The following is a 13,379-nucleotide window of genomic DNA, read 5'->3' on the forward strand; positions in this document are numbered from 1 at the left end:
GCTCTTTTCCCAGTAGGAAATCAGTATAAAACATTCTGGCAATATTTAGCAAAATGAATATAACATTATATAAGTTATACTCCAGTTCTTACAATTTCGTAACGATCTAAAGGTTTTAGATGAACTATATGTTGGCTAGACTGTAGACGAATAGTAATTAATAACATCCCAACAGGAGCAAGTGAAAATTAGGCCAGGAGCAAGGGCAGGAGGGGAGCTCATTTGCCAGCCTCACAATACTGATAGGTCATGACACCATTTTGTCATGCAATTTGGCAGGGCTTCCTATAGAAAATCTGTGAGCTTATGTAGCAGAGGTACGTGGCAGTAAGAGGAAATTGCCAATTTGTTATGAAAGAAAATGTTTAATGATAGTAATGGCATTGCAATTGTAAAAGATGGTGATAATGCAACTAATAATTAATAAACAGATCGCATAATAGTTGCCTAAAACTCTAGACAAAATAATGGATGCTCCCAGATTCATCTCCCTCTTTATGGTTACCTTTAATCACTGGGTGGGGGTGGGGGTGCTGCAATTTAAAGCCCTGCATTGATTATGATCTCTGTGAATCAAAAGAAGAGCCAAGGCCTCTTAGATGTTACCAGGCTGCATCATCTTGCATCGACTCCGCTCTAAAAGAAAACAGGAGAATGCTACTTTGAGAGATCACAGCAAAATGTGTTTGTGCTAAAGGATTAAGCTGGCGTTGTGTGCGATATAACATGTAATGACTTGTTTAACATGTAATGAAGAAATCGAAATTGAATCCTTCCCTGCATCATGCTGAGTAAGAGGCCCATTCGGCAAGGAACTGTCATATTAAATTTTTATTGTACTTCCAGACCGCTTTTGATTCCTAAATCTTTTGGTGGAGACTAATCTAAAATCAAAATGGTTCAGGGGCCTGCATGCCAGTAGTGGTCACATTTGTAAAAGTTCAATGAACCTGCAGAAGAAGGTTGAATTTTGTTGCTTTACTACAAAGCTTGCAGCCAACATACCTGCTGGTTTGCTTTTTTTGCTTGGGCTCGTAATGTCATGTTGTGCCTGCTTTGCCTTCTTCGGATCTGGCTGCACAAAGTGTAAAAACTACTGGGCTCCTTCTGGTTAAATATATGTGTAATTAACAAGCAGCTAACCCACACTTTAAAAGGCATCACCGATAATAATGAGCTGGGTTTCCTTCTGTCATTATGGTCCCTAAAAGACAGATTCCTGCAAAATAGAAAGCTAAGGTCATACACCAAAATAAGTCAGACTAGTTATCAAAGTAGTTGTATGATGATCTGCCTTTCACATTTATCTGGCCTTCCACCAAACCTCTCTATCTTTTTACTATTTTATTTTAAAATAAATAATAATAATACAGCATCTTTGAGTCACCACTGCTGGAGATCTTCACAGTATCGGCTATGATATTTGACCACTTATTTTTATTTATTTTATTTATTAGATTTATTAGCTGCCCATCTGGCTGGCTACTCAGCCACTCTAGGTGGCATACAAAACAAATAACAACACAAAATACAACATAATTAACAAAATAACATTGCTCTAAAAAAAACCCTAACCCACCCCCCAATGCCTGCCTGAACATCAAAGAGGGGGTATGGCGGAGGTCACTAGGGAGGGAATTCCACAAAGTGGGGGGCCACCACAGAAGAGGCCCTCTTCCTAGTCCTCACCAGCCTAGCTGTCCTGTTTTGTCATATAACAAAACAATCTTTATATATCAGTGGACTCAGAATCAGCCCCTTTTTTACTTTTAAGGTTGATTCATCTGACTCTACTGAAAACTAATCCTCCCACCCCCAGCACATTTCCATCACTACTGGATGCAGCCACTGCCAGTGAGGTGGTCCATTGGCAGGAACTTCTGGCGTAGCACTACTAGCAGGTCAACAATTGTGCAGTTGTACAGTACTGACTGAGCCTCCCCTTACCTCCGCTGCTGCCTCCCAATAGTTATTGATGAGGACAGGCTTTAGTTTCCCCCTTGATGGGTGGTTCAAACCACTGGTGGCCGGACTGCTTCTTTTCCCCCTGTTAAGAAGTTTTTACTGCAGACAGGCTCAAAACAGAGCTTTGGGTTAGATTTAATTAATTGCTGAGCCATTTCTGAGATTGGCGCTCTTTTAAAAGGTAGAGTTCTAGCAATTTGGGATTTAAAATCTCATTCTGTGCATTAGCCAAGTGCCCCATTTAAAAAAAAAAATTCTGGCAAGATCTATATGCTTCAGGAAGTTTTAATATGTGACTTTGCCAATAGGTGATCTCCCCCCCGCCCGCTCCCGTTTAGAGGCTGCGGTGATGATCAGCCTGGGATGGAACCTAAATTCTCTGAAGTCTGCTCAAACAAAGTAGAACCCCTGAGCAACACAATCAGGCCAAAAGATTTTTATTTTATTGATACGATCAGGACTTCATAGCCAGGATGTATGTATGTATGTATTACTATTATCATTTTATTGCATTTCTATATCTCCCCATAGCCGAAGCTTTCTGGGCAGTTTACAGAAGTTAAAACATTAAATACAATATTAAAAGTTTAAAAGCCATTTACAAAAAAGCACTTAAAAGCACACAGACAATATACACAAAACAACATATAACTAAAAACAACATTGAACTATCAGTCATAACTTAAGGCACATCCAAGACCAATTAAAACTCATCATGTGCTGCCAAATGCCTGGGAAAAGAGATAGGCCTTAACCTGGTGCCTAAAAGATAATAATGTTGGCACTGGGCAGACCTCATCAGGGAGCTTGTTCCACAGATGGGGGGCCACTACTGAGAAGGCCCTCTCCCTCACTGCTGAGCTTCCCTTGGATGAGGCATTCAGAGGAGGATCTTAGATGCTGAATGTAGTGTATGGGTAGGTTCGTTTCGGGAGAGGCATGCCATCTGGTGTTGCGGGCCCAAGCCATGTAGGGCTTTATAGGTTAAAACCAGCACCTTGAATTGAGCTCGGAAACATATAGGCAGCCAGTACAAGCAGGCCAGAGTCATCTTATATATGCAGACCTTCTAATCCCTGTTAGGAATCTGGCCGCTACATTTTGCACGAGCTGCAGCTTCTGAACTGTCTTCAAAGGCATCCCCACATAGAGTGTATTGCAGTAATCTAACTTCAGAGCACAGACAACTGAAGCCAAATTATCCCTGTCCAGTTAGGGGCCTAGCTAGGCCACCAACCAAAGTTGGTAGAAGACACCCCATGCCACTGAGGCCACCTGAGCCCCAGGGGGACCTCCAGGCTATGGACCTGCTCCTGCAGGGGGAGCGCAACCCCATCCGGAACAGGTTGAGCACCCTCCATCCGGTCAGCAGAACCACCCACTAGCAGCATCTCAGTCTTGTCTGGATTGAGTTTCAGTTTATTAGCCCTCATCCGGTCCATTGTCACAGCCAGGCACTGATTCAGCACATCCACAGCCTTACCTGAAGAAGATGAAAAGGAGAAATAGAGCTGCGTGTCATCAGTATACTGATGACAGCCCACTCCAAAAGTCTGGATGACCGTAGTCAATGGTTTCATGTAGATGTTGAACAGCATGGGGGAAAAAACTGACCTCTGCGGAACCCCATATTGGAGAATCCACAGGGCGGAGCAGTGTTCCCCAAGCACCGCCTTCTGGAGCCAACCCTCCAAGTAGGAGCGTAATCACTGCAATGCAGTGCCTCCCACTCCCAGCTCAGAGAGCCATCCCAGAAGGATATCATGGTCGATGGTATCGAAAGCCACTGAGAGGTCCAGGAGAATCAACAGGGTCACACTCCCCCTGTCTTTCTCCCTACATAGGTCATCATACAGGGCAACCAAGGTTGTTTCTGTGCCAAAACCTGGCCTGAACTCCGATTGAAATGGATCCAGATAACCTGTCTCATCCAAGAGTGCCTGGAGCTGGTTAGCAACCACTCCCTCAAGGACCATTGCCCAGGAATGGACCTTGCAACCGGCCTATAGTAATTAAGGTTTTCCTGGTCTAGGGAGGATTTCTTCAGGAGCAGTTTCACCACCGCCTCTTTCAGGTAGCCCGGAACCACGCCCTCTCGCAAGGAGGCATTAATCACCTCCCTAGCCCAGCCAGCTGTTCCCTCTTTGCTCGTTTTTATTAGCCAAGAAGGACAAGGGTATTCCTTGGCTCTGAGGACCTGATCTTTTAATAAAATCCAAATCTTTATTATATGTAGTTATTCGTAGGCTGCAATCCTATATTCACTTACCTGGGAGTAAGCTCCACTGAACTCAATAGGACTTACTTATGAGTAGGCACATAGTACTGCACTGTCAGTCTTGAAAGATTTAGATATTGCAATCTGGGACTGGTTGGAAGGTGGCCACATTAGGGAAGATCCTTTCATCTGCTAACAGAGCACAACTGGTGGCTTCCGGCACATGTTGAGAATGTTCTGTTCCTCTGAGTTCATAGCCCAGTGTTTACCATATCTATCTGGAAATGAGTGTGCTTCAGACTGCAGACAGTCTTACAGGTTAGAGCATCAAAGACAGAACCTACAACAGAATGCTGCAGGGTATCTTCATTCTCTAATAGGAGTGCTTCCTGTTCAAGGTTTAGCCAGCTAGCCAACCCTGTACTGGAATACAATAAGCTGTAGTGAGCTCAAGCAGGCCAGTTCACTCCCCTTCCTCCTGGTTTTCTATTTTCTTTTCAAACTGACACATTCTGTGTCTTCTGGGGGCTACTGGGCATGTTCAGCCTTCACTGGGCTTTTGTATGTGTGTGTGGGGGGGAGGCAGTTGTTGCTCCTTGTTAGAGCTTAAAGATACTTCTGCATATCTTTGGCTTCAACTGAGTATGCTGATACTATCGTCTTGTTTCAAAGTGGCCCTTTTTTGCATCCAGTCCTGTTGGCACTGAACCTGCTGACTTCACTATTAGACAGAATGAAAAGGGGGCTGCCCTTGCAGGGGATTTGCTGTGAATTGGGAGCATTTCAAGGTTGTTGGTGGCAGATGATGCTGTGGTCAATCTGCAGCCACCCTGGAGATTTCTGGTGGAAAAGCCGGATTTTCTAAGGCTACTTTTATTCTGTTTTATTTTTTTAATTTGGGTTCTCTGGGCTTCTGGTGCTGTGCGCCCCTATCCCCCACATTTACTTTGTCATGATAGCCCTGCCCAGGGGTGTGTCTTTCACCTGGTTGTGACTTCACTGAGCCTTTCCAGCTTTCAGAATCCCCCAGTTCTCCCATTTCATCAGTAATTAGCCTCTGTGATGATGCACTTCTCTGATGTTTGCATTACTTTGCTTCTCCATCATTGTGTTACATCGCATTGCCGATATTGTGTAAAGTCAATTCTTTGATGTTATGTAAAGTGCTTCTCCAATCTGGCAAGATCTCCAGAGCCTGTCATTGCTAGCATGGAGAAAGTGCCCAGAGAAGGAGAAATGGTGTGTGTGTGTGTGTGTGTGTGTGTGTAGAAGCAATAATTCCATGACATTTTGCTGGAATGGGGCGAAATGGTGGGTGAGATGCTCTCAGGAGAATCTTTGAAATGCTGCACTCAAGAACCAGGGATTTTGGCTTCTCAAGGCAAAAGTCTGCACATGGGGGAAAATGGGGTGTGAGCAATAACTCCACAGCAGATTGCTAGGATGCAGCAAAATTGTGGGTGAGGAGCTCTCAGGAACCTTCAGGTGCTATACTCGAGAACTGGGGATTTTGGCTTCTTCTGGAAATCTGCACACATGGGGGAAAATTAGTTGCTTTCCATTCATAATAATGTAGTAGCAGGGGGGAGCCTGAATATGGGCCAGGAAACAAGCCTCTCTCATTGGTTGAGCAGCCCCTGCCAGTTTATTGATGTTCAGTTCTACTCCCCCCACCCCACCTGGAAGTATGTTCCTTTCAAGCACTGTGTGACCCCTGAAAACCAGATTTTAAAGGTATGGTACACTCGGCTTATCTTGGTTTGTGTGTCCCTGATGGACCAGAGCCGATTCCATGAAAATCTGGATAATACTCTAATGCACTTCTCATTCCGTTGTTGTGAAGATTCCCCCCCCCCAGGTTGGTTTGGAGGTACCAACCCAAGATATTCCTTTCTTAGCCTCTCTCTCTCTCTAGTGCATATGTATGAATCTGTCCTTGCTATTTAGGAGGATTTTCTCAGTACTTCACTATATCTGAGTATTCCCACCCACCCACCCACCCCAATTCCTGTTTTTTACTACTCAGCCATACACAGACAGATTGGCTGCTGCACTTTACAGGAAATCATCCTGGCAGACTCACTGGTACAACTTACAGTTTATAGAATGAATTGCTTCCTTGTTGAATATAAGAGATCACCTGGTGCCCACAGAGGTGGCCAGGAAAAGGTCATGAATTTAAACATTTCCTTTGGGACATGAAAAAGAGTTACCTAAACTCCTTGGGGATGTGCTTAACTGACTACACCCCCGCACCCAATGTTGTATCTAATAGCTGTTCATTTTCCCTGGTTCTAGGAATGCCCCTAGTCCAGTTTTGAATTTAGACTTCAAGAGGTCTTGCAAATTAAACGTGTGTGTGTGTGTGGGGGGTATTTTCTTATTCATTTTAAACCTGCTGCATGTTAATAAGGTTGCTTCTCCCTAGTTCTAGTACAATATGAAAGCATAAAGAAATTATCCTTATCCACTTTCTCCAAGCAAAGGTGACCCCTAGGAAGGAGTAACAGACACTGATACAAAATATTTTTCACTAACGCATCTTGTCCCCCACCAACTTTCACTCACAATATTTGTATTTAATGTGCATAGCAAAATCCTTGCTTATCTAATAATGGTCTTTGCCACATCTTTGCTCCCCAAACAAGTTTTTCTGGGGTTGCCCCTGTTTCCAAGCTACTCACAATTTCATGCATTTCAGTTGGCGTCCCTCACTGTTGCCGCTTCACCAATCCTAACAATAAAATGAATGTTGCATTTCAGAACTTTCTAGGAAAATTACAAATGCCCATGTAGTTTAACACTAATAGCAAAATGTTAATATTCACAGCCATAATTTTGGTCAAAACAAAACACCAAAAGCAAATCTAAAAATACAGCATGTAAGAGAAAGATTTTTTTACACTGAATCCCCACAGTAGCCCTTTTTTGTTGTTGTTATACTTAGGCTCAGTGACCTGTGCTATATTTATGTGAACTTGGATAGGAAGAGATTGGGTGAGGTAGAGGATGGGAAACAGCTATTAATGATGATGATGACGATGATTGTGCTTGGTCCTTTCCTTTTCGCAGAGAGGGCAACGTAGTCTTATGGTGTACTCTTTGCCCTCTTACACCCAAAATAGTATATGCTTTTTATTACCTATGTAAGGTCATAGAAATATTTGTCTTTATCTTTACATTTCAGTGTTCTGTCTCTTGTGGACGAGGGCAGAAGTACCGAGAAGTTTATTGCTTGTCGAAGGATGGGAAACATTTAGAAAACAATCTTTGTAAACAGCTGGCAAAACCGAATGTGCAAAGAAAGTGTAGAGGTGGCAGGTGCCCAAAGTGGAAAGCAGGAGACTGGGGACAGGTAAGGTGTGACATCCTGCTTTTTGCACCAACTGTGATTACTAATAAACATCTGTCTTCTTTTTAATGGAGGCCCATAGTGGTAGAGCACATGCTTTGCATGGAGAAGGTCCCAGAGCCTTTGAGCAGCTTTGAAGAGCAGATATAAGAAACTGTAGCATAAGGGGCGTTATTCCTGCCACTCTAGACATAGGATTCCCTTGTATCCTCATTCCCTCGTACCGTAGGTCTCTGGTTTTATCTGTGCTATGGCCATCCCAGTTAGTATTTCAAATAAAGGGCCGTTCGAGCTAATATAGTACCCTCCGTTTATAAACAGAGCTGAGTGGGGGAGATCAGCACTTGTCGTCGCTAGGCAACTGTATGCTGCAGTCAGGTGCTACATCAGGCAATCTGAACCACGCAAAAGTGTCTGGGCCTGTTTCAGCAGTTGCAATGTGGGCTAGGCAATGGAAAGGAGAGAAGAATAAAGTGAGATTGTGCAGAAGGGAAGAAGAGACACGCAAAGGCAGAAGATAAGACTGTTGTTCAGTTAGAGCACTGACTCAGCAGAGCCAGGAATGTCGTGTGGTGCCCTCCAGGCAGGCATACGCCTGCAGTTTTGTTTTGTTCAGGCCCCGTGGCTTGTTACCATACACATTCTTTGCTGCCCAATGGGGAGATGGACAACACAAGAGCAAAAGTGTCATGAGTCTACCTTTGGTATCGACAGAAGTGCTTTTGTTTGCTCTTCCACTTGCTGAATCTGGTCAGAAAAATAAGCCTGGGAATCTCTCCCTGAAATCCCCTTCTCCAGGAACTTGAGCCTGTGGATGATGCCATAGAGAGCATCTGGGCCTTGCCTGGGAATTGCTCTCTTCACACACAAACACACACACATGCAGGGCTTCTTCACACAGAGCTTTTATGCTGCTATTGAGATGGATTACTCAACGGAAGTTTGAAGGCCCTTTAGATGACGTCGTTAACCTCCAGGGCGTCTCCTGCACTAAATGACCTTTATTCCATTTTTTAAAAGATCGGAGATAATGAGCTATCAAATTATCTGCTTGAGTTCCACTTGAGTTCCCTTGTGAAAAAGGAAAAGCCACAATAAGAGGAGCTGGACCACAGTGCCAGCTACCGGCTGTATAATGAAACATATGGAACACTCAGATAAGCGGGAGAAGGAGAAGGAAAGGGGAGGGGAAAAGGAAACACGTGTAAAGGGAGTCCATCATGATCCTGCATTTAAAATGGAAGCAGAAAGCCCCATTTTAAATGCAGGATTTTAGGCTGGTGTAGAGATGCTCACAGTGGTCCAAGTTGGTTGCAGGGTTGGCACTGGGTTTGATGGCCTTGGAAAATGTGCCCCCCTCCCCAAAGCTTACCAGAGGGCAGATGTGAATGGGGAGCAGGCAACAGAGCAGATGAGGAGCATTGCAGAGCAGATAGGGAAGATTGTGGGCAATAGAGTGGATGGAGAGCTCCAGCTGCCCTGTACTTCCTCAGCCCAGTGCTGGAAAGAGAAGTTGCTGGATGAAGCAGCTACAGCTGTTGCCACTGCTGCCATTATCTTCCTTATCTCCTCAGGCAATGGGGATAAGGAATGGCCCACCTGGCCCAGCACTTCTCCTTATAGTGCTGGGCCATGAGCAAAAATGTTTTTACAGGGTTTTGTTTTTTTTTAAGGGGAGGCCCTCTGATAGGTCTTCTAGGCCCCCTGGGCCCCAGCATTTGGCCCAGACTTACCATGCCAGATGCTGACACTGGGCCTGGTTGGCAATCTGAGCTAAACTGCTAACCAGGTCACTCACCACCAGTTTGGGGCAGGGCCTTAACACGGTATTGATCAGTTATAGTTGAATGTATTATTTTCTGTCCTCATAGCAAGGTGCCCCCCTTCATGGATCACTGCCTTGTTGTGGCGAAGGGGCTTGCGTAACTCGGTGAAGCCATAAGCTATGCCGTGCAGGGCCACCCAAGACGGACAGGTCATGGTGGAGAGTTCTGACAAAATGTGGTCCACTGGAGAAGGAAATGGCAACCCACTCCAGTATTCTTGCTAAGAAAACCCCATGGAATCTATCACAAGGCTAAAAGAGATGATGCCGGAAGATGAGCCCCTCAGGTCGGAAGGTGTCCAATATACTACTGGGGAAGAGCAGAGGGAATTTCCAAGTAGCGCCAGAAAGAGTGAAGCGGCTGGGCCAAAGCCGAAAGGACACTCAGCTGTAGATGTGTCTGGTGGTGAAAAGAAAGTCCGATGCTGTAAAGAACAGTATTGTTTAGGAACCTGGAATGTAAGATCAATGAATCAAGGTAAGCTGGAGGTGGTCAAACATGAGATGGCAAGATTGAACATAGACATCTTGGGAATCAGCGAACTAAAATGGACACACATGGGCGAATTTAATTCAGGTGACCATTATATCTACTACTGTGGGCAAGAATGCCTTAGAAGAAATGGAGTAGTACTCATAGTCAACAAAAGGGTGGGAAAAGCAGTACTGGGGTACAATCTCAAAAACGATAGAATGATCTCAGTACGAATCCAAGGCAAACCATTCAACATCACAGTAATTCAAGTCTATGCCCCAACCACTGAGGCCGAAGAAGCTGAGGTTGATCGGTTCTATGAAGACCTACAACATCTTCTAAAACTAATACCAAAAAAAGATGTCCTCTTCATCATAGGGGATTGGAATGCCAAAGTAGGAAGTCAAGAAATCACCAGGATAACAGGAAAGCATAGCCTTGGTGTACAAAATGAAGCAGGACAAAGGCTAATAGAGTTTTGTCAAGAGAACATGCTGATCATAGCAAACACTCTTTTCCAACAGCACAAGAGGTGACTCTACACATCAATATCACCAGATGGTCAATATCGAAATCAGATTGATTATGTCCTTTGCAGCCAAAGATGGAGAAGCTCTATACAGTCAGTAAAAACAAGACCTGGAGCCGACTGTGGCTCAGATCATGAGCTTCTTGTTTCAAAATTTCGGCTTAAATTGAAGAACGTCGGGAAAACCACTAAACCATTCAGGTATGACCTAAATCATATCCCTTATGAATATACAGTGGAGGTGAGGAATAGTGCCTGAGGAACTATGGACGGACGTCAGTAACATTGTTCAGGAGGCAGCAACTCAATCCATCCCAAAGAAAAAGAAATGCAAGAAAGCCAAGTGGCTGTCTGATGAGGCTTTACAAGTAGCTGAGGAAAGAAGGGAAGTGAAAAGCAAGGGAGAAAGGGGAAGATTTATCCAACTGAATGCAGAGTTCCAGAGAATAACAAGGAGACACAAGAAGGCCTTCTTAAATGAACACTGCAAAGAAATCGAGGAAAACAATAGAATGGGAAAGACTAGAGATCTTTTCAAGAAAATTGGAGATATCAAGGGAACGCTTTGTGCAAAGATGGACATGATAAAGAACAAAGAAGGCAGGGACCTAACAGAAGCAGATGAGATTAAGAAGAGGTGGCAAGAATACACAGAAGAACTATACAGGAAAGATCTGAATGTCCCTGATAGCCATGATAGTGCGGTCACTGAACTTGAGCTGGACATCCTCGAGAGTGAAGTCAAGTGGGCCTTAGGAAGCATTACTAACAACAAAGCTAGCGGAGATGACAGTATTGCAGCTGAGCTATTTAAGATCCTAAAAGATGATGCTCTTAAAGTGCTGCACTCAATATGCCAACAAATTTGGAACACTCAACAATGGCCGCAAGACTGGAAAGGTCAATTTACATTCCAATTCCAAAGAAGGGCAATGCCAAAGGGTGTTCAAACTACCGCACAATTGCACTCATTTCACATGCCAGCAAGGTGATGCTGAAAATCCTACAAGCTAGGCTTCAGCAGCATGCAAACCAAGAACTACCAGAAGTACAAGCTGGGTTTCAAAGAGGCAGAGGAACTAGAGATCAAATCGCCAACATTCGATGGATCATGGAGAAAGCAAGAGAATTCCAGAAAAACGTCTATTTCTTCTTCATTGACTATGCTAAAGCCTTTGATTGTGTAGATCACAACAAACTGTGGCAAATTCTGAAAGAGATGGGAGTACCAGACCACCTTACCTGTCTCCTGAGAAACCTGTATGAGGGTCAAGAAGCAACAGTAAGAACCGGACATGGAACAACTGATTGGTTCAAAATTGGGAAAGGAGTACGACAAGGCTGTATATTGTCGCCCTGTCTTTTTAATTTATATGCAGAGTACATCATGAGAAACACCGGGTTGGATGAATCACAGGTCGGAATTAAGATTGCTGGGCGGGAGAATTATCAACAACCTCAGATACGCAGACGATACCACCCTAATGGCAGAAAGCGAAGAGGATCTAAAGAGCCTCTTGTTGAGGGTGAAAGTGGAGAGTGCAAAAGCTGGTTTGAAACTCAACATTACAAAAACTAAGATCATGGCATCTGGCCCCATCACTTCCTGGCATATAGAAGGGGAAGAAATGGAAGCAGTGATGGTTTTATTTTCTTGGGCTCCAAGATCACCGCAGACGGTGACTGTAGCCATGAAATTAAAAGACGCTTGCTCCTTGGGAGGAAAGCTATGGCAAACCTAGACAGCATAGTAAGAAGCAGAGACATTACCTTGCTGACAAAGGTCCACATAATCAAAGCTATGGTTTTCCCAGTAGTAACGTATGGCTGTGAGAGCTGGACTATAAGGAAGGCTGCACGCCGAAGAATTGATGCTTTCGAACTGTGGTGCTGGAGAAGACTCTTATGAGTCCGCTGAACTGCAAGGAGGTCAAATCAGTCAATCCTAAAGGAAATCAACCCTGACTGCTCATTGGAAGGACAGATACGGAAGCTGAAGCTCCAATATTTTGGCCACCTAATGCGAAGAGAAAACTCCCTGGAAAAGACCCTGATGCTGGGAAAGATTGAAGGCAAAAGGATAAGGGGATGGCAGAGGATGAGATGGTTAGATAGCATCACGGATGCAATGAATATGAACTTGAGCACACTCCGGGAGAGAGCGCAGGACAGGAAGGCCTGGCATGCTATGGTCCAGGGGTCACGAAGAGTCGGACACGACTTAACAACTGAACAACAACAACAACAGCAAGGTGCCACTGATTAACTTAACTTAAACAGACAGCTCTGTGGAATTCATATGATTATCAGCCGCTTAACAAGATCAGTCTTTGTAAGTCTGGGATCTTGTTTTTAACTGTTAAGATACAGTGGATATGTGTTCAGATATTTATTAACTTACTTACTTATTTAATTTATTAATCGCCCATCTGGCTAGTCACCTAGCCACTCTGGGTGATGTGCAGAGTGTATAATAATTCTGGATAAGCCAGAATTCTTTAGAACTGTGAACGAGCAAGCGTTCATAACGTGCTGATTCATGCTGCTTGATCACTCCCGCTTGGCCTTGGCCGGTGGGAGCAGCTGAACAAGCCAGGGACTCCCCTTCCGTGTTTTGTTTAGCTTGACGTCCAAACTGGGACCTCTGGCTTGTTGCTCTCCCAACAAGTCAGTCATAAGCCAAGGACAAACCCTGGTTTATGACTCTGGCTTGTTAGGAGAGGAGCATGCCAGAGATCTAGAGTTGGACATCATGCTAAACAAATCACAGATGGAGACTCGCTGGCTTATTTAGTCACTCCTGCTGGCAGGAGGAACCAAGTGGGAGCAATTGAGCCATGTGCATCAGCACACTTGGCCATTGACATCCCAACGCAGCCAGTGAGTTCAGCATGCGGATTTTGGTCACAGGCCTTTGCGCCTCTTTTTTGAACATCACATCTCATCCTGAAAACAATTCTTGTAGCTAATAAAGCCATGCCGGCTAACATGTAACAGTATGTCAAATGCTTGAAC

General features: G+C 44.4%; 1 protein-coding gene across 1 annotated transcript in view; it reads left to right on the plus strand.

Moving 5' to 3' along the window:
* Positions 1-13,379, plus strand: part of ADAMTS9 (ADAM metallopeptidase with thrombospondin type 1 motif 9) — a 164,665-nt gene that overhangs the window by 113,313 nt on the left and 37,973 nt on the right. The window contains exon 29 of the mRNA XM_084840466.1: positions 7,371-7,538. Coding sequence (XP_084696592.1) covers positions 7,371-7,538 — 168 coding nt within the window. The remainder of the gene's footprint in view (positions 1-7,370; positions 7,539-13,379) is intronic.

This window comes from Heloderma suspectum, chromosome 2 (assembly GCF_057233095.1).
Source record: "Heloderma suspectum isolate Gila_16-S chromosome 2, 16-S_ref, whole genome shotgun sequence".
Classification (NCBI taxonomy): Eukaryota; Metazoa; Chordata; class Lepidosauria; order Squamata; family Helodermatidae; genus Heloderma; species Heloderma suspectum.